Here is a 26,867-nt window from a genome sequence, read left to right as displayed (position 1 = left end):
TGTACCCAACTCCTGCCTCAGCTTTGCTCACTCTCTATTCCTAGGTCCCTCATGCCCTAGAGCAGCATGAAACCTCCCCTGCGGTATCCCATCCAAGTCTGACCTTCCTAAACAGAAAGCCAGGGCTGTGAACCCAGCCCTCCATCCCAACTTGGCCTTTCTGAATTTATAACTGCAAGGGCCCGCCCTCTGGCAGCTTTCTTTTTGAAAAGTAATGCACTAAACAGTTTCACACTAAGAAAGAAAGGAATGGCAGTAAGATCTCATCTCTATTGACCAAACACCCCCAGCCAGCACACTTTATGAATCATGCATGATTCCTACGGGGACATGTTAGCCTCTGAAACAGTGAAAGAACTATGCTAGAAGAGGAAGAGGAAATAATCTTCCTGGGATTCTTTAAGTAACAACATTTACTTGGATTTTTACTTACGATAGAAGATACAACTACTCTTTCCAACATTTAGGAATAAGGGTGCATTTTATTTTTTAAAGAAATATTTTATAATGTAAGATTTTGTAATTTAATGAAAAAAGGTGGGGCTAATATAACAAATATACTTAAAGAACAATTATAAACAGCATGATAAAGGCAAATAATGTTAGAAAGATGAGTGACCTGTAGTTCCTAAACAGTTACAGGACTGGCAGTAATGGTATTATTAATCCATTTACTTTTATTAGCATTTACAACTATGTACATTTATGTATATGTTTATATATGGATATATGTATTTATCAGTCCTACCAAGAAAGAATTCACAAAAACTCTTTTTATTCTAAAAAAAGTGATTTATTTCTATTAGAAGCAATCTTGTGCTCCAAAGTAATGAAACAAGTATCTACTTATCTGGTCACTGAGTGCTAACTGCAATTGGAAGAAAAATGATTGTTTTATTTTTTTTTTAATTCTAGAAGCAACACTAACATTCCTACCAGTGGTGTTTTAAATATTTTTATAACCTTTTCAAGGCTATTCAATTACAAAAGGAGTAGTAAGTGTTTTCCTGACTACAGTCAAAATATAATTTATCTATTTATATGTTCCATACATAGTATTTACAGTTTAATTTCCATTATTTAAAAAGAGATAAAAAAATGTTTAAGGGTTTGCATTTATAATGAAATTTATCATAGATTAGAAAAAAATTCTCCTGTGACAGAAGAAATCCTATCATGATGAAAAATTATGGAAAAAAGAATGTTTGCTCACAGTTCATACTTAAATGGAGACCCAGAATAGCCAACACAATGCTAAAGGACAAAGTTGGAGGAATAATACTACCTGACCTCACAATATAGATGCAGTAATCAAAACACTTTAGTATAGGCTAAAGAATAGCCAAACAAATGGAAAAGAATAGGAAATTCAGAAATAAGCCATAAATATAACTCACTGATCTTTGAGAAATGAGCAAAGGTGATAAAATGGAGCAAAGATAGTCTTTTCAACAAATGGTGCTACAACAACTGGACTTGCACATACAAAAATAAATAAATCTAGACACGGACCTTATACCCTTCCCAAAATTTAACTGAAAACCAATCATAGGTCTAAATGTAAACATGAAACTATAAAATTCCTAGGTGATAACGTAGGTGAAAATCTTTAGGTGTGGTGATGACCTTTTTAGATACAACACCAAAGGCATCATCCATGACATAATTGATGAGCTGGATTCCACTAAAATTAAAAACTGCTCTGTAGGGCGCCTGGGTGGCTCAGTCGTTGAGCGTCTGCCTTCGGCTCAGGTCATGATCCCAGGGTCCTGGGATCGAGTCCCACATCGGGCTCCCTGCTCTGCGGGAGGCCTGCTTCTCCCTCTCCCACTCCCCCTGCTTGTGTTCCTGCTCTCGCTATGTCTCTCTCTGTCAAATAAATAAATAAAATCTTAAAAAAAAAACAAAAAACAAACAAAAAAAACTGCTCTGTAAAAGACACCGATGAGAAAATGAGAAGATAAGTCACAGACTGGGAGAGAATACTTGCAAAAGACACATCTGATAAATGACTTTTTATCCAAAGTATACAAAGAACTCTTAAAACTCAACAAGAAAATGAACAACCTGATTTTAAAATGGCCAAAGACCTAAAAAGACACTTCACCAAATATAGAGAGATGGAAAATAAGCATATAAAATACGTTCAACATCATTTGTCATTAGAGAAATGCAAATTAAAACAAGATACCACTACACACCTCTTAGAATGGCCAAAGTACTGACATCACCAAACGCTAGTGAGGCTATGGAGCAACAGGAATTCGTATTCACTGACGGTGGGGATGCAAAATGCTATACAACTTTGGAAGACAGTATGGCAGTTTCTTACAAAATTCAACATACTCTCATCATATGATCCAGCAATCACACTCCTTGGTATTTAACCAAAGAAGCTGTAAACCTAAGTCCACACAAAACTTGTACACAGATGTTTATGGCAGCTTTATTCATAAGTGCCAAAACCTGGCAGCAATCAAGATATCATTCAGTATGTAAATAAACAAACAGTAGTATATCCAGACATTGGAGTATTATTCAGTACTAAAAAGAATAAGCTATCAAGTCATGAAAAGACATTTAAAACCTCAAACAGATACTGTGAAAAAAGCCAATGTGAAAAGACTACAAACTGTATGACATTCTGGAAAAGGCAAAACTACAGAGAGACTAAAAAGACTTAAAAGGTCAATGGTTTCCAGGGGTACATGGGAAGGAATGATGAATAGGCTGAACACAGAGGACTTTTAGGGCAATGAAATTGTTCTGTGTGACACTATAATGGTCGATGTATGTCATTATACATTTGTCCAAACCTACAGAATGAACACCAAGAGTGAACCTTAAGATAAACTATGGACTTTAGGTGATATTGACATGTCAATGTAGGTTCATTGATTGAAATAAATGTACCACTCTTGTGCAGAATGTTGACAGTGAAGGAAGCTGTGCATATGTGGGGGCAGGTGTTGTATGAGAACTCTCTCTACTTTCCATTCAATTTCGCTGTGAACCCAAAATTGCTCTAAAAAAGAACATCTAGTTTTTAAAAATTTAATGGGGAAAACATTTAAAAATTTATTTAACATTTTTAATATAGTGTATACAAATAGATTTTATGGATTCTACAGCTACATTCCTTAGCTAATAATACAGTTTAAATTTTCTGTAATATAAGAGTTAGAAATAAATGTCCATGGCAGTAATACCTACCTAATTATACCGAATTTATCTTGTTTGTTTACAAAGAGGGTACAAATATTGGTGGCTATACAGGATATTTCTTCCTTTTAGGATTTTCACTGAAATGCTGTCAAAAGTTTCTCTAGATAACATTTTAGGATTATCAGACGTCTACTACAACTAAACCTTGTGAAGCAATCTAGAACAGAGGTTGGAAAACAAGCCACATGCAGTTGCTGCTTGTTTTTATAAATAAAGTTTTATTTAAACACAGCTGTGCCTAATTGTTTGTATACTGTCCATGGCGACTTTCATGCTACAATAACACAACTAAGTAGCTACAAAAAAGAACATAAGGCCTGTAAAGCTGAAATTATTTACTATGTGGCCCATTACAAAAAGTTTCCTGGCTCCTGACTAAGAATAAGTAGTTGGTGTTTGGTAATGCTTTTGATTAAAGAAAGAATATTGGTCTTTACCATTACTTTATTTGTACATAATAAATAATGCAATTCATAAAGCAGTTTCTTAATGAAGATCAAAAAAATACACTGATATAAAATAAATGCACATGAAGTGATAATGACACAATGGTTAGTGGAGACTCCACACTCACATGGACTGAATTTACAACTGCACTAGTAAAATGATGGAAACATATTACTTTATTTTGTATAGCACCTTGTTTTCTTCATCTGTCAAATGATGAAAATAGTACCTGCCTCATTGGCTGGTGAGAGAATTCAGTGAAAAGAAATATAACTTCAGCAGTTTCAGACATTTCCTAATTGTTAAGGTAAGTCACTAATATTATATAATTTAATCATGATTTCTTTTCCCTAAAAGTTATTTTTTTTTTTAATTTTTAATTTATTTATTTGACAGAGAGAGACAGCGAAAGAGGGAACACAAGCAGGGGGAGTGGGAGAGGGAGAAGCAGGCTTCCTGCAGAGCAGGGAGCCCAATGTGGGACTCGATCCCAGGCCCCTGGGATCATGACCTGAGCCGAAGGCAGAGGCTTAACTACTGAGCCACCCAGGCGCCCACCTAAAAGTTATTCTTAAACATAAGGACATTCTCTTGAGATTAGTTAGAAACCTGATTTTAAAACTACTTCTTGAAGGGGCAAAATGCATCAAAGTGGGCAGTGTTCCATGTCTTCAAGTTTAATTCATCTTTGATCTGTTTATATACTGGGGCCTGAAACAAGATTTCGTCTGGAAAAAAAGGATTTCACTGCTCTTAAACAAATTTAAAAACCAAAGGACCAGAAAGTATTTAATTTTATGTGCCATGAAAGGTTAATAACAGAAAAAAATTCTATAATAAAATAAAATGATCCAAATACCCATATACAATTGGGCAATGATTAAGTTTTATGTAAGCAATTATTTTCATTCCACTTTTTCTTTAACAATCTTGAATGGAGCATTTTGAACAATGGAGTTTAAAAGTAAAACTGCTTAACTTCCAAGCACAATAAAACAATATAAAACTTTATTATATATATTTCAGTTGATACTACTTTGTGAAAACAGTAAATAATATAACATTTCAGATTTTTACATTATGTAAAAAATAGAAATTAAAATTTTTGAGGTATGAAAGAAGATTGGTGCTTTTTAAAAAGATTAAAAAGAAAAAACAAAAAAACAGAAGTGTAAAGGATGAAATTCTTCTCTGTCTTATCTACTGAATAAAGGGTGACATTCTTCTCTGTCTTATGTACTGAATAAAATGACAAACAAAACAGCATGACCTATCAATATTGGGATGATAATATTATCTATGAATATTTTATGACTTACATGGCTAAGCACTGAACTAAAAAATAATATTAACTAAAAATTCATAGTCATTATCTCAGAATTAAAGAAAATTTTTAAAAGCATAAAAAATAATTTTAACCATTAAGTATCCTCTAAAAACAGGATAAAAGAAAGTAAGTGTACCTGGTGTCCAGCCTTTACTTGCTTCAAAACACTTTCATAGCATACTTCATCCATGTTATTCAATTGTTGTACCTTAAGGTTTTTAAAACACAAATAATATAAGATGAAGCTATTATAAACTTTCTAACTACCAACAAAACTACAGATTTTAAGGCATTTTTTTCCCTTTCAGATTAAGTAGAATGCAGAAGCAACAAATGCCATATTAATACCTAGCATGTAACAACCTAATAAGAAACAAACACAATATGGTTTAAAAGTACAAATAAAATACCTCATACAATACTTTCAGAGTACTAACTTTCTAAGTGTGCCAAGTTTTTTAAAGACAATTTTAAGGATAATATACTAGTTGTAGATATTTTAGAATAATTTTAAAGTTCTTTTCTCGGCTTTCCCCAGGAAAGCCTGCTCTTCAGGCTGTTTTTCTTCTATTTCATTCTATAAACCATAGAGCTTTCTTATGGAATTCTCAAAATCACCAGAACACTACTACTAGAATGCCATGGTATATAAAGCTGAAATCGAAGGAAACGTACTCTTTCTGTAATATATATGGAGAAGGGTAGACATTTTTCTACAGAAACATTTTTCAGATTAATTGAAAATTTAGTATCAAATTCATGAGGGTCCCATTTTCCTATTAATGATGAGGAAAACTTCCAACCGAAAACGTAAGACGGTTAATCCAAAGGAGCAGGCATGTGATTCAGCCTGTATCTCTCTATTCAACATTTATTAAGAGTGCGGGAGGGATGAAAATGTCATATACATCTGAAATGACTATGATTTAGACTATTTGCTTTAATAAAGTAAACGTTTTATCATTCTGTTACTCTTATGATTTGTGTTAACTAAAATGAGATAATCAGAAGATAATTTACTCCCCATTAATGATTCAAAAACAACTTCAGCTCGCAATAATTTTTTCAGTGTAGTTTGAGTTGAGTTCCAGCCAAAGCCATTATTTCAAATTAGAGGTGTCAGGCACACCATCCTCCTAAGTTCTTCCATGATAACTGAATCACATCATGTGTTTCTGAATGAAACTCTGAGAAACCTACAAGGATTTCCTTTCATATAAGATGACAAATTAATAACTGGTTAGTAAATATATTAAACAACACCCTGGGGAAATGCTTAATGGTTACCAATTGTATATTTCACTGAGTGTAAAAATAATTCATTTTAGTAAGACAGAAAAATCTGTATCTATAATTAATACATATAATTAATTTACTATTTACAGTAAGATACATAAAAGTGTTTTTCTAATATTGCCAAACTTCTAAACTTACAAAATAATTATGATGGTTTAATCACCTGATGCCATTCCTTTTATGATTACAATGTTAACATACTGTGGTGCAAATACTTCGAATTTAATTAGCTTAATTTAAGTGATTTACCACTTTGTATGACAGAATTTAAAAAAAAATTTCAAATGGATGAAAAGCATCTGAAAAATTTTTATTCTCTGTATCTTTCGGTGATAACCATCTGCTACCATTTAAATTATAAAGCTGAAAGAACAATCTAAAGCTATAAAAAAACAGCTCTACATCTGTCCTAAACATTAAGATATACTAAATAATCAAATATATATTAAGTGACTGAAAAAACAAGCAAGTGATACTGAAAAGCACTTGAAACAAATTAATGATAAAATATGTACAGCAGACTATTATCATATCATGAACTATCCTTTTGTCCATAAGTCTGAAATGGCTCCCCACAACTCCAAAGATACCTTACTTTGATGCAATGTAGATGGAGCATAGACACTGTTGTATGAGTCACTTCTGGTATTTTTTAGCTGAGTATTTTATTTGTAATAGTGTAAGGTAAAATGACCCTACTTTACTAATAAAATTCTTTATAGACAAGTAATGCAATACATTAAAGACCAAGGCTGACATAACAACACATGATTCCATCTTATTTTCTTTTATGAAGAGGTCAATAAGGCGTTTGGATCTTCTTTTAAACCTATTTCTTCTACAGAGAAAAAGGTGTGATTTACCACTTTGTATGACAAATTCACAAATTTGTGAATTAAATTACAAATTCACAAATTCGAGCAAAGTACAATATTCTTTCACAATATTATAAAAGTCTAAAATAAGCACCCTAATAGTGTAAATGGTACATAGTAATACTATAAACAAACTTTTAAAAGCATTATAAAGAATTTCATAAATGCCACATATATATAATTAACATGGTAATTATAAAATATTACAAGTGAAATAGAACACCTCCATTAATAGTTGCTACTAGGAATTATTTTTCAATTGCATAAAATGTATTATTTTAGATGAATATCATATCAAAATGTATATTACTGGTTTAATGAGCGCCTTTTATTATTTCATACCATTCTTCAATCATATCAAAATAACTTTTTGAAACTTATAACCTTATATATAACTTGTATTCTTAGCCAAGAATACAAAGTATACATTGATAATAGCAATGCAAACTATAAGCAACTTTTGGAAGGCGTTTTTTTTTTAGTACATATAGTTAAAGAAATGTGCTTGATTTTGTCTGAAACGTTCAATTTGTAATCCTACAGATTAGGTCCTTTGGAGAAATCCCAAACAAGCATTAAACAATAAATCCACAAAAACAGTTTTAGAAAAGTATATTATTAAAAAAAAATATTTACCTTATTTGCACTTTTAACCCCCAGAAATGTCTGTCCAAGAGGAACTGGTCGAAAACGGCCATCAAAGTAGAAAAGTCCAATACAGGGATTAACGTGTAAAAATGTAGCAACATCGAGGTAGTTGGGTAAGGTTGCAGAGAGCCCAAGAATCCTTATCATACTCTGTGTGGATTCCACCTACATGGGTTATATTATTTAATGTATGATGTAAATTCAACCCATTTGGATTTTTACAGAGTTTGAAATAAGTTTTAATAGAGTATGAAACATTTACAATAAAACAAGATCCCCCTCCACCAATATGTAATAACAGCACACAGTCTAAAAGACAGATATGAAAGAAAACCAGCCTAAACCTGGCATTAAGAATAATATAAAATAATTAAAAATGTAATTTTAGTAGGTTTCCTGAACTGGAAAATCCTATCAGTTAATGTTTTTCTTTTTTTTTTTTCTAAAAATGTAACAAGGTAAGTGACATACATGGATTAGGTTTTAGTCTTAAGTTTTACAAATTTATAATTTCAGGTGCTAAAAATTAAAAGCATAAAAGTCTAAAATAAGTAAGATAATATATTTCTAGTGTTTTACAAATTTAAATTTAAAATGCATAACAATTTCATGACAGAAATATTTTAACTATGTATTATAATACATTCAATGAAAAATTATTTCCAGGGACATTTTAAAGATTTTATTTTTTAATTATTTATTTATTGGTTTTTTTTAGAAGGGGGAGGGGCAGAGGCAAAGGGAGAGAGAATCTTAAGCAGGATCCATGCCCAGTGAGGAGCATGATGCAAGGCTCCATCTCACAACCTGGAGATCATGACCTGAGCCGAAATCAAGAGTCAGACACCTAACTGACTCAGCCACCCAGGTGCTTCTCCATGGACCTTTTAAAAAAATTCTTGAAGACTCATTTATAAAATCAGCATCTTCCTTCCCTAAGTACAGATTGCTTACTTAGTCCATAATTCTTTAGCTATTATGTAGTATTCCTTTTACTATGTCATAGTAACATACATTTGAGCGTATCAGTAAAGCAGATGAATTTCTGAGAAACAAACACAACTTTCTATCATCACAGAGGAAAAGTTTTCAAATTGGCTTAACAAATTATCATTAAGCACTTTATATTAAGATAATTTTATATTAAAACAGGAAGTTTGATTGCATGGAATAACAGCCAAAACTTGGGAAAAAATTACAAACTTCTCAAAAAATGTTTTGAGCCACATTTTTTGTGTTCATTGGTGTAGTGTAATACTCTCATTTTGTTTCTGAGCACTGTTGATAATGCTGATTTAATTTGTTCACCAACTATCTACTAAGCTCTTAATGACAGGCACAGTGCCAAGAGAGCAGGAGCTTAGAGTCTATGTGTAATAATGACAGCAAACATTGTGATGTGTCCTATTAATAGCAGCACTTTCTAAAAACTGTGAGAATAATGGAGAGAGATAACTAATTAAACCCAGGTAAGTCAAGGAAGGCATGCTGAGTACAGGTAATAGTTGCTGGCATTCTAATCTGAGAGAACAACAGACAGGCAGGGAGGCCAGAAAGGACGGTGAATTTAAGGTGCTGCACTTAGAAAGAACTAGTGGTATGAACTGGAGAAGGGAGGTGACAGAAGATCTGGTTAGAAATACAGAAACGACCATGAAAGAGCTCACATGCCAAGGAGTTTGTCCATTTAACTGCTCATAAGCACTCGGCAGTGTCCAGTTCTCTCTCAATTATGTTTTCAGGTCTAATTCATGATAGTTTATAGCACTGTCATCTTTTTAACTTTCTAAACATTCTGTAAAAAGTCTTCATCATTTCTAATTTTATTTATTCATTGGTTTTCTACTTGTGATTAGACTTGTGAGGTTTCTTTATTTTACTTAGGTTTTTTTTTAAAAACGATTTTACTTTAAAAAAATTCTTTTGTGTTCCTATTTCATAATTAATTTTATTTTTTCAGCTTTATTATTTTTTCCATTTGTTTTTGTTAGAATTGTCTATTTAAAACAGTCTAACAATTAACATTTAATAATTAACTTATTTATGGTCCCTCCATTCCTATTTCATTTTAGAGTATAATTCTTACTCTGAATTATAATTCTGAGTACATAAGAATATATACCTTGCTCTCCCTTCCTTCTATCATCACTTAACTGACCTCTAAGTGGCAGGAGATTTATCTTTCAATTGGTTTTCAATCTTCATTTTAGCAGATATAAAAGTATAGGACGTATGTATGTATGTACGTGTGCATATATATGCATATACGTCTATATAGATGTGTATATATAATTTTATCATATAAAAGTTATTTCTAAATTTCTATTGTATTCTATAAAGAATAATCTGTTCAATTTCTGCTTTGAGAAAATGTCCCATGGAGATGTGAGGTTTATCTATTCATAATATATACAGTTCTACATGTTTGATCAATTTACCATATTAATTTCATTATTCAAATTCTCTACATTAGCAATACAGGATGTCAGTATTTGCCAAAAGAAAGAATCATTTTAATCACATGCAAACTTCCCATTTTGAATTAGGATACAAAATGTTCCTAAGGGGAATAACTTATACCATTAGCATGATACTGTAAAGGACCATTCACACCTAAGCCCTAGGGGTTCTGCAGAAATACTGGGTGGCATTCTGCAGCCCCATGTCCCTACAACAGTCCTTCTGTCTGTGTTCTCATATCTCTTCTGCTTTCATATTTTGTATACTTCACTTCTAAATAAAAATCTGATTTAGAAAACTGAAAAACAGTTTGAAAACCTCTGATGATTTTAAAAAGTGCACGACTTAGAATGAATTTGGCAAGCTAATCAACCCACGAGAGGATGCATATAAAAAGATTTCTAACCTTAACAAAAGGTTATACAATATTATTATTTTTTTAAATCTAGGAATATATGTCATTCTCACTTTCTTGTTATCATAAGTAAAATAAAGGGGTTCACGGAACCATTTTCATTAGTCAGTCAACAGATTTCAATTTTGTACCTAAATGCATTTTGGAGTGGGGGCAGGGGGGGCACCAGGAAATAGCAATAAACATAACAGTGTGCAATAAACATAACAGGGTCTTTACAATCAAGGAGCTGACATTTTTGTGAGAGAGAAAGACAACCATAAACTCATAAACAAATCAGGCAATTTCAGGTGCCACGAGTAAAACAAAACAGGGTAATGGCATAAAAGGTAGCATGGGAGGGGTCCTACGTTAGTTGGGATAATGAGGAAAAGCCTCGCTAAAGAAATATTTGAGAGACAATCAGGGGATAAAAACCTTCAAACAGAAGAAAAAGTAAGTGCAAAGGCAGATTGGAACAAGCTGAGCAGAAAGTAGTTGAATGAGAGGAGTGAGTGGACAGAGCTGAGTTTAGAGGTGACCTGAAAATCCTCTCGTGTATGAATCTGTAGGCCATAATTCACAAGCTAGATTCAACAGATACATAGTAGCACTTTCTATACACAATACTGGAAAAAAACATGGGAATTTACATTAAATAACTATAGAAACTTTGTAACAATTAAATATATTATTAGGTCACAAAAAACTCAGTAAGTTCCCAAACAAAAAAAGAATATAGGCCACTTTCTCTGATTACAGTGTAACATACCTAGAAGGATAAAACCAAGGAATGGCCAAAAATTTCTATTCATTTGGTGATTAAAATGTATCATTATGATCTTATGAGGCTACTATCAACAACTTCATAGCAGGTTTCTGGGGAGGCTGTTGATAAGTTTGCTCAGTCTAAAAGACTCAGTGGGTATAAGCAAAGTAGTCCAATGTGAGTAATATGAATACTTTCAGAATTAGCCATCCATCAACACTGGCTTAGGACCCAAACTTTAGGCAATGGGGATAGAATGAGTAAGACAGAGATCCACACATACTGAGACTGTTTGCAGAAGCATAAGGAGAGAGGATTAAACATGATAGAGATGGATGAAAATGAAAGTATAAATACATACACAACATCTGATCACAAATTTTCTTTCACTAAAAACATCTTATGAATATGAGCAAAATCCCAAACCAAACCCAACTAAAAACAAAGGAACCCTCTATAGGGGAAACAATGAACATACCTATTACTTAAGAAACCTCCTTTACATGTTGTGATGAGAATTCTTTACAGTGATTAGAATGATGATTTTAATTACACAATAGTTCTATGTAGTACTGGTGGTGATGTGAAAGGAAATGAAAGGGATTTTTGGTTTTAAAATCACTATTCACAACATAAAAGTTACTGAACATATTTTTAGGGTATTTCCATGTTAAATACATGATGCTCTGCAAACACCATGGACATTTTTCTGCTAAAAATCCATTTTAAAACTACTCTATTTTTTATCTAAATGTATAATCCTATTATTCTCAATATATATAATAAGCCTGTATGTGAATGACTTTCTTTTAAATGAGAGTAACTTGGAACTTTATGTCCTAAACCAAATCTTGAAGCTCTATAAACTACACATATCCACCTAAAAAGTATTAATTGTTGAAAACTATAAAAATTTTAATATTTTACAGCTTCTTCTGTATCATTAGCCCAAAACTATGCAGTAAGTTTTTATGACATTTGCCCTTAGATAAAATCTAAGTTCAGACAGTTAAGAAGACAACTAATATTAGTTCAATGTTGTTCAATACAACAGATTTGGCTTTTCTTACACTTTTTCTCTTCCAAATTCCTCTCAGTCATGCCAAGTGTGTTCTGAATTTGGTCTCTAATACAACCACACAATTTCAGAACCTGAACACAATCCACATTGTATTAGAATAGATTCTAATGGTGCTTCCATTAGTTACAAATGTTGATGTGCTATATAAAACACTGCCATCTACTGGGAACATCTGGTAATCAAAAGCAACAAATAAAAACAGGAAGTTTGCTTTTTAATAAACGTAGTTATGCTCTGTCATAGCATATTAAGAATATAAGAAGAATCACATAGACCCTTCTATCAAGGATATTAAAATCTAGTAAAGGATACAAATGAAGACAGAATTAATTACAGCAAGTTGTGAAATTATAAGGACGACAGTGATAAGTGCTAAAAATGTGCAAAGTAAAGGAGCAGAGAGGGAATACAGAAAAGGTGTAATTCATTTTGAATAGCGAACTAGGAAACACTTACTTTTTTTTAAGACTTTATTTATTTATTTGACAGAGAAAGACACAGCAAAAGAGGGAACACAAGAAGAGGGAGTGGGAGAGGGAGTAGCAGGCTTCCTGCTGAGCAGCGAACCCGATGCAGGGCTCCATCCCAGGACCCTGGGATCATGACCTGAGCTGAAGGCAGACGCTTAACGACTGAGCCACCCAGACGTCCTAGGAAACACTTAATAGAAGAAGTGATATTTGGCAGATTCATAAGAATAGCAGGTTTTCAACAGATGAACGTGTGGAGTGATAAAGATATGTAATTTTGCATTTATAACCCTTAATCTCATAACCAATAATATATTCTGCCTCCAGTGAGATGAATTTTATCTCCAGAAAAGAGTCAATGGTACTGGAAAGAAAAAGGGGAAGGAATGGATAGTTTTGTGTGGCTGGAACCTATTATAGCTAAGGAACATGTAGAAGTTAAAATTAGACAAATAGATCACAGCTCCAACAGTCTCTAATGTCCAGATAAGGAATTTAAACATTTTTCTTCAGATAACAAACAGCAAGCCATCAACAGTTTATGGGCATAGTAGTGATGAACCAACCATACAGTTGGAGTTTCATTATACGATGGATATATTATATATTTAGATGTTATATAATCTATATTATATATAATATATATTCCTGTATCATATATCAAGATATACATTTCTATAATTGTATTACATATGCAATAAACAAATGTATAATATATTTTATATATTTAGTTTATATACATTTAACTTAGTTTATAATATTTATATTATATGGAAAATTATAGCTTTTTAAATAAAATATTTATAAATTTATATTGCTTATGTATATATAAAATACATAATATCATGTGTCTGTGTGCATATATACAGAAAGTATTAGCAGCAGGCCTGCAATCTATTTGCTCCTTTAACTGGTGGTACTCAGGAAAGAAAGATGTCCTAGTCAAATCCCCTTTCAACTTGCTAATGACAGACCTCCTGGTAAATGTACTAATGATATTCATTTGACCTTATCTTCATAATGCTTTTAGCTGATGGATGTGGTCTCTTTAGGTAGCTCAATGTAAATAATCCTAGAATGTATGGATTCCTATGGCATGGCTCCCTGAAAAACATCACTAAGTTATATAGGTATCACGCTATAAAATAAAAACATTGTATGATTAAAATAGCTCTTTTTTGTAAGTGATGCCCTGCGTGTTTCTTTTTGAGAATTCCTATGTAAAATCTGGGCCAGAGCCAACCCAAAATGGCAAGAAAGGACCTGGAAAGCAGTGATGGCAGTTCCAGGCTTCTCCGTGCTTCACCTGTGTCTCACAATTACCTGTATCCTTGAAATTCTTAAGTTGGATATTAGCTAAAATCTCTGATTTTTGTCATTTTGAATATTTCAACCCTTTGTGTTTTATGTATATGTGTTTATGTTCCTATGTGTACATGTATTTTTAAGTTATATGGTAAAATATGAACATGTCCCAAACAACCATCGAATTCCATCTCTATTATCAAAACACCTTTATAGTTTGTAGAATATCCTTCCGTGAATATGCATCCCACTCTACCCAAACCTAAAATCTAAATGTAAGCAAGAACTCTGTTAACTATATCGATAGCACCTAGAACTATGTGGTTGGCATATGTTCACTAAATGAATGGATGAAAATATAATATATTGCACATTTTTTCTTTACATAAACGGGACTGTGCTATATATAGAGGACAACTTCCTTTTTTAATGAGAATATAACATATCTTTTAAGTCCAGTTCATACAGCTCTACCTCCTTCTTTTTAAAGGCTGCAATGTAGCATTTTATGGTATGAATATAATTTGTTAAACCATTTCATCTTTTGTTGGACATCTGGCTTGCTTCTAACATATTTTGCATTAACAAGAAAACTACAGTGAACACTGTTATTATTATATCTATGTGTTTGTGCTATTATTTCCATACATTAGAACCCTAGAAATAAAAACACAGGGTTGATTTTAGTGAGTGCTTTCAAATTACATTCTTTTTTCACTTTTGCCAATCTGATAAAACGCTCATGTCCTCTTAAGCATCTTTTCTATAATGCTCAGTATGTTTATTTCTACCGTGAAATGCTTCTCTAAATTTTTAAAGAAGTTTTATTTCTTATTAATTATAATAACTATTAAATATAAATATAAATATTCTGTCTTATATTTTAACTTTTTGGAGCCATCTTTACTGGTTAGAAGTTTTTAATATTTAGATATCCAAATGTACCACATGTTCCCTTTATAACCTTTGGAGTTTTGCATTTTGCTTAGAGAAGCTCTAAAAAATGCTCTCTTACGTCTTCTTTAATGTACTGAGAGTTTTGTTTGATATAGCTAAATTATTAACCATCTAGAATTTTATGGTGGATTTACCAGATGAAAACACACTATTTTAAAGCATTTTAAAATGCAATATTAACTTCCTAAAATTTTGCACTCCATCTTTTATATTAAATTCCCATACCTAGACCTGGATCAGAGCTGTTTAGCATATGAAATATAAAAGAAATGATATCTAACTAATGATTGGGGTGAGGGAGAGTGTTAAGGAAGAAGAAAAACTTGAGTGTGACTCCCAGGATTTGGGCTTGAGAACCAAATGGACTATTATGCCATATATAAGTACACAGTGAAGACGGCGGAGTTTCTGACATGTTTAACAAAAGATGTCTATGGGATATCAACATAGAAACGTACAACTGCATTTGGATATGCCTAGAAGTCAGGGGGTAAGATTTGGACTATACAGATTTAGGTAACACAGGCAAATAAGTGTTTATTTCCCAGAGGTATATATTCAGAATGAAAAAGGATGGCAAGTGATAGAGACTTGGAGAATGTAAACATTTCAAGGATGAGAAAAGGAGATAGCAAGGGAGCCTGTAAGAGCAGCTAAGTAGGTGGGAAAAAAAATCATGTGAAGAAAACCAGAGCAAGGTGACATCATGGAACAAAAGGGAATAAAAATTTCAAGACTGAGAAAATGATAAATTATATCAAATATCACAAATGAGTAGTATTAAAAAGTAAAAAAAAAAAAAAAAGATTTGGTTTGAGGACTGTCTTTTTGATTTGATAAATGGCAATCCTGGTAAAAACATCTTATTACCTATGTTGGAACAATAACCAGTCTACAATGGTTGGAAGTCAAAAGAGAAATAGTGAATACAGATTAATATTTGCAGAAGACAGGTGGTAAAAAGAGCTTTATTAGTCAGAAGTTGTTGGAGAGGGACAGGTTTAAGGGAGGTTTTTTGGTAAAAAGGAGGACTTCGCAGTTCTTTCAAGCTGAAGAGACAATACCCACTGAGAGGGAGAAGTTAAAGACACACAGGAAAGAAAAGGGATAATGGAGGGAATACAAGGAATGGGGTCCAAGGCAAGTGGAGACCGGGCCTCTAACCGAAGAACAAAGGATGGAATGATGAATACAGATATGGGGAGGGGTTTGAGGTTTCTTTCTGGGTGGGGAGAAGGGCAACGGATGGGAACTGAGGGAATTCAAGAATGAAGGACTCTTATTTCCATTCAGTAAAAATACTGTCCTGTAAGAATGAGGCATGAAGGGTAGGGAAGAATGTGGGAGGAGTCTGGTGAGCTTGGAAATGACTCACTTTAGGGAAACAGAAGAAAAGCAGCTTAGAAGTTCTGGTAGGTAAGGTAGGTAGGTAAGTCTGGAGTCTATGAATGTAAAGTGACTCTGCTTATCACTGTGTGATCTTTTCTGCTAGTGCTTAGTACCTGGCAGAGGCATATACATGGTTCAGTTGATTGATGGTTGGAATTTTGCCAGGTAGTCAGGGGTAAGTAAATTAAGGTCACTGACAAAAGAAAAATCGGTCATAGAGTCTTGGCTATTTCAAAAAGAAAACAAAACCAGGAGAATATGGATCAAAGACAGTAAGAGATGGAAAGTGAAGGAATTAGAGTTCTTGACCAGGTTGAAAAACTAGTTTTCATCTATTTTCTACACATGGACAATCTACCAACAAATGTCATTTTAATACTCATGGGTATTCTAAGACACTTTATCTTTTTACTTAATGAAAAGAAGGGCTGGCAGAAAATAATCACGATACGTTGGTAAATCCACCAATTTTTGTTTGGACTATTTATGAATAGCCACAAAGCTCTGAAACTAGAGACAGCGTATACATGTCTTTTTAAAAAAAAAAAATGATTAAGACTATGCACATGAGGTGATTATATTTTATTTTATCTAGTATATCAGAAAAATTATAAATCATGTTCAGATTTTTTCAGGGGGTAGAAGTTAAGTGCAGACAGGAGAGAAGTGGAGGAAATCACTAATATTTGCCTATGTTCTATTATATCTTAATACTGCTTAGTCAATTATTACACTTGGCTTTGCAACAATGGCTTAAAAGATTTCCTGTATTTACTTTCGTTAATTTATAGAGACTTCAATAAAATAAGATTTGGAAGGAAGGAAGGAAGAGAACTTTCAATATGAAAAGAAAATACCTAAAACTTTCTCCACACTAAAATTAACTTTATTCCCATGAATAATACATATTAATATTTTTGAATGCTATATTTAAGCTTAAAAACTTAATCGTCCCTCCAAAATAAGCTTAAAAGTAACTTCCTCTTACCTGCCGTAAAGTACGTGCCACTATGCTTTCTAATACTGGTCCTCTATCTTCATGAAGCAAATGAACTTCATCAAGAATAAGGAGCTTCACAATTTGGGAAAGAGCTACATCTCCGACACTCTTTCTTGTCACTACATCCCATTTTTCTGGGGTGGTCACAAGCATCTATAAGATAAGATAAATTAAAAAAAAAAGAAAAAGTCACATAGATAATATAAATTTCAAATGTGTCATTCAAAAAGAAATATGATTGGCAATGATTATACAGATCAAATAAAAAGTGTTTAAAATATCCTGGAATGATATATAATTCACTGTAGACACTGTCACTTCGAGAGTAATATTTCATTTCGTTTAGCTTCACTTAAGTTGTGATGTTAAGTCATTATTTAAAACTCAATGATAGTCTGTCAAAAAATTGTAGTGAAGTGTACAAAATACTATCTTTTTTGAAAAGTGTCTTATGATGTAAAAAAACAAATGATTCTGGGGTGCCTGGGTGGCTCAGTTGGTTAAATATCTGCCTTTGGATCAGGTCATGATCCCAGAGTCCTGGGATCGAACCCTGCTTTGGGCTCCCTCCTCAGTGGGGAGACTGCTTGCCCCTCTCCCCCTGCCCCTCCCCCCCCCCTGCTCATGTGCTATCAAATAAATAAATAAAATCTTTAAAAAAAAATAAAACAAAATAAAAACAAATGATTCTTTTAAACTGCATACATTGATAATGGTCTTTATTTGAAAAGGGACAACAAAGTAAACCAAGTGTTAAAAGGCAATAAAAAGGAAATCAAGAATCCACTCTAGGAATGATCACCTGTTTACACCTATCCAAATGTGAAGGAAACTTTACTAATGACACAGTTTTCAAAAAATTGCCCTTTAATATCAACTAGTATATGCACTCTTTAATACCCAAAACTAATACATATAATACAGCCTAACTGGCACATAATGGCAACCCAAGGACTGAGTCACTGGAGATTCTAGGGTGTGTAGAGCAGAAGGTAAGCCTGAGGCATTTATGTGAACTTCACAGTAGCAGACCATTTAACGTGAAACTGTAATGATAATTCTCTTTGCTTTTCACATATTAAATTGTTTGTGTCCTCTAAAATCATCCTGTTGCAGAGAAAAAGATGACAAGTTTAATATACCTTCTACTATAGTAACACTACATTAGGAAATAAACCAGTATGTGGATAATTCAAAGAATACTAGATAACAAATCAAAAGCAAGGCCTCTCATGGCCAGTATATCAGGATTAGAGACTGATGATAGTCACAACTGAACTGTGCTTTGAAGGGGTTAACTGAGATGAGAGTCAGATTGCTCTCTTAACATTTTTGTTATTTCACGTCTGATTAAGTCACCTATGGGGACAATAATAATCTTATTTTTTTTTAGATTGGTACAAGTTACATATAAATTCTTAAAAATCCAGAGTCTAAATTTGTCAATATGACCTGTTGCATTATTAGAGCTACCAATGCTATCATTATGAATGGACTGTATCAACGACAACATTTAGAAGCTGTACTTGAACAGAAATTAACTGACAAACTATAATGAATCAGATTAAGGAATTCATATCTAAAATATGAAATACTATAAATCAAAAGCTACTTAGTTGAAAGTTGCTAAAGCTAAATGGCAATGTTGAGATCACATCAAATTTTATAGAAAAGATATGCTGCTGGAATTAAGTATAAACAGATGTATAATAAATTGAGATCTAAAATGGGTAAAAATATTCACTGAATTAAAATCTCTTGGAACAAACTTAAATTTAATTTCTACTTTGAATAATGACAAATTTAAAATAATCCAAGATGTATTAATATAAATACACCCAGCAATTACTTACTAACAACCCTTTTCATTAAAAATCCTGGAAGGATGCTGATCTGTTTTCAAAACAATTCTCCTACACTGTACATTTAATATCAAAATTTAAATAAGTAAGCTTATTAAGTCACAAATGTTAGGAATGACACAGGCACACTTTTAAATAATAAATACAAAGCTTGGTTACCTACCTCACCATGAACTTAGACTATTAGGCTAATACTGTCTTATAATTAACTGTCAGAGATGACAATGTGGCAACAAATTGTAAAATCAAATTTTTCAGATATCAGAAAGCTATACCAAGGAAACCTTAAAAATCTATTTTAGCATTTTATTATACTTTACTTTCAGCATAATGAGAAAAGGCTTCATTTTTTTTTTTTAAAGATTTTTTTTTTTTTTTTTTTATTCATGAGAGACAGAGCGAGAGAGAAAGGCAGAGGGAGAAACAAGCTCCCAAGGAGCAGGGAGCCCGATGCGGGACTCGATCCCAGGAGCCTGAGATCATGACCTGAGCCGAAGGCAGACGCTTAACCATCTGAGCCACCCAGGCGCCCAAAGGCTTCATTTATATTACTAATTCATCACTTCAGTACCCTGAACTTAAAATGGCTAGAACATAAAGTGTCACGTTTGCTTAATGAATTGGAACTCACGCAAGACATTTCCATCTGCTCTTACATTGGGGCATGGGTTAACTGTCAACATTTTTACTGTCAGCTTAAATTTCTCTCAATATATGTACTTATTCCCTCAGAAATACAAAAATCATTACTTGAAACTGTTCTTATTTTATCCTGTCCACTGGGAAAATGGCATAGTTGTGATGCTATATACTACCACTGGGTCAAAAATTTGGTGTATTTAGTTTTTTTTTTTTTTAAGATTTCATTTATTTATTTTTTTTATTTATTTGACAGAGCGAGACACAGTGAGAGAGGGAACACAAGCAAGGGGAGTGGGAGAGGGAGAAGCAGGCTCCCTGCCGAGCAGAGAGCCCGATGTGGGCTCAATTCCAGGACCCTGGGATCATGACCTGAGCCGAAGGCAGACGCTCAACGACTGAGCCACCCAGGCGCCCCTGGTGTATTTAGTTTTAAAATGCTCATCCATTTGACAGAAATACCAAATGACCTAACACCTGCCAGAACCAATTCATCTGGTAAATTCACTTAAAAAACATTAATAATAATAATAATAATAATAATAACATTATATAGTAATAATAAATAATAATAGTAATATTATTATTTCACCTTTTAAAACACTATGACCTAAGGGAAGTCACTTCATCTCTTCTTCCTTTTATTTTCCAGCTTTGAGATATTGAGATGTAACACATGTAAATTTAAGGTGCACATGTGATGATTGGATACAGGCATATAATGCTAAATGATTACCATAAAAAGTTTAATTAACCCTTCCATCCCCTCATACAATTATGTGCATGTGTATATGTGTGTGTGGTGGTAACATTTAAGGTCCACTCTATCAATAACTTTCAAGTATATAATAGAGCACTGTAAATTACAATTAGCATGCTGTACATCAGATCCTGAGAACATATTCATCTTATAGCTGTAAGTTTATATCCCTTGACCAATATCTCCCCATTTCCCCTACCTCCAGCCCTTGGCAACCACCACTCCACTATTTAAGTTCAACTTTTTATATTCCACATTTAAGTAAGAACATGCAGTACTGGTCATTCTCTGTCTTATTTCACTTAGCATAATGTCCTCAAGGTCCATCCATGTTGTCAAAAAGTTTGCGTTTCCTTCCTTTTTATGGCTGAGCAATATTCCATTGTACATATATATCACATTTTCTTTATCTATTCATCCACTGGAGGACACTTGGGTTGTTCCCAGGTCTTGGCTACTGTTCATAATGCTTCAAAGAACATGGGGGAATGTGGGGATGTTCAATTTTGTCAAGTGATTTTTTTTCTGCATCTAGTAAGATGACGGTATGATTTTTCTCTTTCATTCTATTAATATGATGTATTGGTCTGGTTAGATTTTCTCTCTCTTCATGACTCAGTAGGTTGTATGTTTCTAGGAACTTATCCATTTTTTCTAGGTTGTTCAATTTGCTGATGTATAATTGCTCATAGTAGTCTCTTATGATCCTGTTTCTATGGTATCCAAATTGGAAAGGAAGTAGTGAAACTGTCACTATTTGCAGAAGACATGATACTATATATAGAAAAACCGTAAAGACTCCACCAAAAAATACCCTGTTAAAACTAATAAATTAATTCAGTAAAGTTGGAGGATACAAAATGAATAGATAGAAATCTATTGCATTTCTATAAATTAATAAACTATAATAGAAATGAAGAAAATAATCCTATTTACAATTGCATCAAAATGAATAAAATATCTGGGAATAAATTTAACCAAGGAGGTGAAAGATCTATACACTGAAAACTATAAGACGTTAATGAAAGAAATTGATGAAGACACTAATAATTACCAAGATATTCTGTGTTCATGGATTGGAAGAATTAATATTGTTAAAAATGTCCATACTACCCAAAACAATCTACAGATTCAATGTAATCCCTATCAAAATCCTAATGGCATTTTTCACAGAACTAGAACAAAAAATTCTAAAATATGTATGAAACCATAGAAGACCCAAAGTAGACAAACCAATCTTGAGAAAGAAGAACGAAATTGGAGGCATCACAGTCCCTGATTTCAAATTATATCACAAAGCTATAATAATCAAAAGAGTATGGTATGGGCCAAAAAAGACTCACATATACAAATGGAACAGAACAGAGAGCCCAGAAATAAACAACACATCTATGGTTAATTAATTTACAACAAAGGAGCCAAGATTATATAGTGGGGAAAAGACAGTCTTCAATAAATGGTGTTGGAAAAACTGGATAGCCACATGCAGAAGAATAAAATCAGACCATTATCTTACACCATGAACAAAAATTGACTGAAAATAGATAAAAGACATGAATTTAAGACCTGATAACATAAAACTCCTAGAAGAAAACGAGGGCAGTAGGCTCATTGACATTGGATTTTAGGATCTGACTCCAAAAGCAAAGGCAACAAAAGCAAAAATTAAGCGGACTACATCAAACTAAAAAAGCGTCTTCACAGCAATGGAAACCATCAGTAAAATGAAAGGGCAGCCTACCAACTGGGAGAAAATATTTGCAAATCACATATCTGATAAGGGGTTAATATCCAAAATAAATACTCAAACAACTCAATAGCAAAACAAACAAAGTAATCTGAGGCTATTATCAAAAGGCTATTATAAAAAAGATATGAAATAATAAGTGTTGGAGAGGATGTGGAGAAAAGAAAACACCATGCATTGTTGGCGGGCATGTAAACTGGTGCTCTACTATGGAAAACAGTATGGAGCTTCCTCAAAAATTAAAAATACAACTACCATATGATCCAGATATTCTGCTTATTTATCAGAAAATAATAGCACTAATTTAAAAAGATATGTGTACCTCTATGTTCACTACAGCTTTATTTACAATAGCCAAGATATGGAAACAACCTAAGTGTTCATCAAAAAATGAATGGATAAAGAAGATATACACACACAATGGAATAATAGTCATAAAATATACGAAGGAAACTATTTGCAACAACATGGATAGACCTTGAGGATACTGCGAAGTGAAACAAATTAGAGAACGACAAGTACAATATGATTTCACTTATAATACCAAACACAACTTACCGATACAGAAAACAGATCAGTGGTTATCAGAAGGAAAGAGGTTGGGGGTGGGTAAAATGGGTAAAGGTGGTGAAGTGTATGGTGATGAATGATAAACAGATTCACTGTGGTGATCACTTTGTAGTGTATACGAAGAATAAATTATTATGTTGTACACCTGAAAGTAATATAATGTTATAAACCAATTTTACAGCAATAAAAATAAAATATTAAATACAAGAAATTTAAAAAATAAAAGTATACTTTCTTTCCTTTGTAATATTTAAAACTGATTTTGAAATCTGTACTTAGACTATAAAAAAATGGGGAAAAATGTTTAAACTAATTATATGACTTTTTAAAAAAACCAGAATGGTAAAGTACCAAAATATAGTCATTAAAATCCCATAGATTTATAATAGTATTACTAATAATAATGGTATTAATAATAATATCACTATTATTTCATCAAATCTCAGGAGCCATTGATTATAATTATAAGCTGCACCATCATTGTAAATGTCATTAAGAAGTTAAAAAAAAAAAACACTATCAAGAAAATTTTTCTTTTCATCTATGTGTACTCTCTAATGCCCATCACCTATTTCATCCATAGTTAACATAGTTAACAGTCTGTTTCTTAGTTTGTTTCTCTCTTTTTTTTCCTTTGCTCATTTCTTTTTTTTTTTTTTTTTTAAGATTTTATTTATTTATTTGACAGAGAGAGAGGCAGCGAGAGAGGGAACACAAGCAGGGGGAGTGTGAGAGGGAGAAGCAGGCTTCCCGCGGAGCAGGGAGCCTGATGCGGGGCTCGATCCCAGGACCCTGGGATCACGACCCGAGCCGAAGGCAGACGCTTAACGACTGAGCCACCCAGGCCCCTTTGCTCATTTCTTTTGTTTCTTAAATTCCACAGATGAATAAGATCATATGGTGTTTGTCTTTCTCTGACTTACTTAACATTATACTCTCTAGCTCTATCCATGTTGTTGCAAACAGCAAGATTTCATTCCTTTTTAAGACTGAATGTATTCCATTATGTATACCACTTCCTCTTTATCCATTAATCTATTGATGGACACTTGGGCTGCTTCCATAGTTTGGCTTTGTAAGTGATGCCACAATAAACATAGCGGTGCATGTATTGCTTTGAAGTAGTGTTTTTGTATTTTGGGGATAAATACCCAATAGTCTGATTACTGGATAATAGGTTAGTTTTATTTTTAATTTTTTGAGGAAACTCCATACTGTTTCCCACAGTGGCTGCACCAATTTTCTATTCCACCAACAGTGCGCAAGGGTAACTTTTTGTCCACATCCTGTCCAACATTTGCTTCTTCTTTTGTTGACTTTAGCCATTCTGACAGGTGTAAGGTGGTATCTCATTGTGGTTTTGATTTGCATTCCCTCTTGATGAGTGATGTTGAGCATCTTTTCATGTGTCTCTTGGCCATCTGTATATCTTCTTTGGAGGAATGTCTGTTCATGTCTTCTGCCATTTTTAAATTGGATTATTTGGTTTTGGGGTGTTGAGATGTATATATATTTTTTATATATTTCGGATACTAACCCTTTATTGGTTATGTCATTTGCAAATATCTTCTCCCATTAGGTGGGTTACCTTTTAGTTTTGTTGATTATTTCCTTTGCTGTGCAGAACTGTTTATTTTGATGTAATCCCAGTAGTTTATTTTTATTTTTATTTCTCTTCCTTAGGAGACATATCTAGAAAAATGTTGTGATAGCCAATGTCAGAAATTACTGCCTGTGCTCTCTTCAAGCATTTTCACGGTTTCAGGTCTGATATTTAGGTCTTTAATCCATTTTGAATTTATTTTTATGTATGGTGAAAGAGAGTGGTCCAGTTTTCCCAAAACCATTTCTTGAAAAGACTCTTTTTTCCCATTGTATATTCTTGCCTCCTTTGTTGAACATTAATTGACCATATAATTGTGGGTTTACTTCTGGGTTTTCTATTCTGTTCCGTTAATCTATTTGTCTTTTTATTCCAGTACCCTACTATTTTAATTACTACTGCTTTGTAATATAACTTGAAATGTGGAATTGGGATGCCTCTAGTTTTGTTTTTCTTTTTCAAGATTGCTTTGGCTATTCAGGTCTTTGTGGTTCCATACAATTTTAGGATTGCTTATTCTAATTCTGTAAAAAATACTGTTGAAATTTTGATAGGGATTGCATTGAATGTGCAGATTGCGTTGGGTAGTAGAGACATTTTAACAATATTTGTTCTAACTCATGACCATGGAATGTCTTTTCTATTTCTTTGCATCATCTTGAATGTCCTTCATCAGTGTCTTATAGTTTTCAGAGTACAGATCTTTCACCTCCTTGGTTAAGTTTATTGCTAAATATGTTATTGTTTTAGATGCAATTGTAAATAGGATTATTTTCTTAATTTTACTTTTTACTGCTTCATTTTTAGCATGTAGCAATGCAACAGATTTCTATACCTTTTGTATTGAATTGACTTATCAGTTCAAGTAGTTTTTTTGGTGGTCTTCTCTCTATATGGCATCATGTCAACTACAAATAGTGAGAGTTTTCCTCCTTCCTTACCAATTTGGATGCCTTTATTTCCTTATGTTGTCTAACTGCTGTGGCTAAGACTTCTAGTACTATTTTGAATAGAAGTGCTGAGACTGGACATCCTTGTCTTCTTGTTCTTGACCTTAGGGGAAACACTCTCAGTTTTTCACCACTGAGTATGATATTGGCTGTGGGTTTTCCATATAAGGCCTTTACTATGTTGAGGTATGTTCCCTCTAGACCTACTTTGCAGAGGATTTTATCATGACTGGATGTTGCACATTATCAAATATTTTTGCTGCATCTATTGAAATGATCATATGGTTTTTATCCTTTCTCTTATTGATGGGACATAACATGTTGATTGTTTTGAGAATACTGAACCACCTTTCATGCCAGGTATATGTCTCAATTGATCATGGTGTATGATTTTTTTTAATACATTGTAGATTCAGTTTGCTACTATTTTGTTGAGGATTTTTGCATCTATGTTCATCAGAGATACTGGCCTATAGTTCTTCTTTTTTGTGGCGTCTTCATCTGGTTTTGTTATCAGGGTGATACTGGCCTCAGAGAATAAATTTGGAAGTTTTCCTTCCACTTCTGTTTTTTTGAATAGTTTGAGAAGAATAGGTATTAACTCTTTAAATGTTTTATAGTATTCGCTTGTGAAGCTGTCTGTTACTGAACTTTTGTTTGTTAGGAGTTTTTTGATTACTGATTCAATTTCATTGCTGGTGATTAGTCTGTTCAAATGTTCTTTCTTCCTGCTTTAGTTTTGGTAGGTTATATGTTTCTAGGAATTTATTCATTTCCTCTAAGTTGTCCAATTTATTGGAATATAGGTTTTCATAATATTCTGTTACAATTGTTTGTATTTCTGTGGTGTTGGTTGTTATTTCTTCTCTTTCATTAGTGATTTTGTTTATTTGGGTTCTCTCTCTTTTTTTAATGAGTCTGGCTAGAGGTTTATCAGTTTTTCTGATCTTTTCAAAGAACCAGCTCCTGGTTTCATCCATTTGTTCTGTTGTTTTTTCAGTTTCTACATCACTTATTTCTGCCCTAATCTTTATTATTTCCTTCCTTTTGCTGGGTTTGGGTTTGTTTATTCTTCTTTTTCTAGCTCCATTAC

At 33.0% G+C, this 26,867-nt stretch overlaps 1 protein-coding gene across 1 annotated transcript in view; it reads right to left on the bottom strand.

Moving 5' to 3' along the window:
• The window catches only part of ASCC3 (activating signal cointegrator 1 complex subunit 3), a 358,425-nt gene that overhangs the window by 203,421 nt on the left and 128,137 nt on the right, over positions 1-26,867 (bottom strand). The window contains exons 11-13 of the mRNA XM_021693642.2: positions 17,632-17,796; positions 7,807-7,983; positions 5,136-5,207 (exon numbers count right to left, since the gene is read on the bottom strand). Coding sequence (XP_021549317.1) covers positions 5,136-5,207; positions 7,807-7,983; positions 17,632-17,796 — 414 coding nt within the window. The remainder of the gene's footprint in view (positions 1-5,135; positions 5,208-7,806; positions 7,984-17,631; positions 17,797-26,867) is intronic.

The sequence above is a fragment of the Neomonachus schauinslandi genome, chromosome 8 (assembly GCF_002201575.2).
Source record: "Neomonachus schauinslandi chromosome 8, ASM220157v2, whole genome shotgun sequence".
NCBI classification, from domain to species: Eukaryota; Metazoa; Chordata; class Mammalia; order Carnivora; family Phocidae; genus Neomonachus; species Neomonachus schauinslandi.
This window is presented reverse-complemented; position numbering and strand designations above follow the sequence as displayed.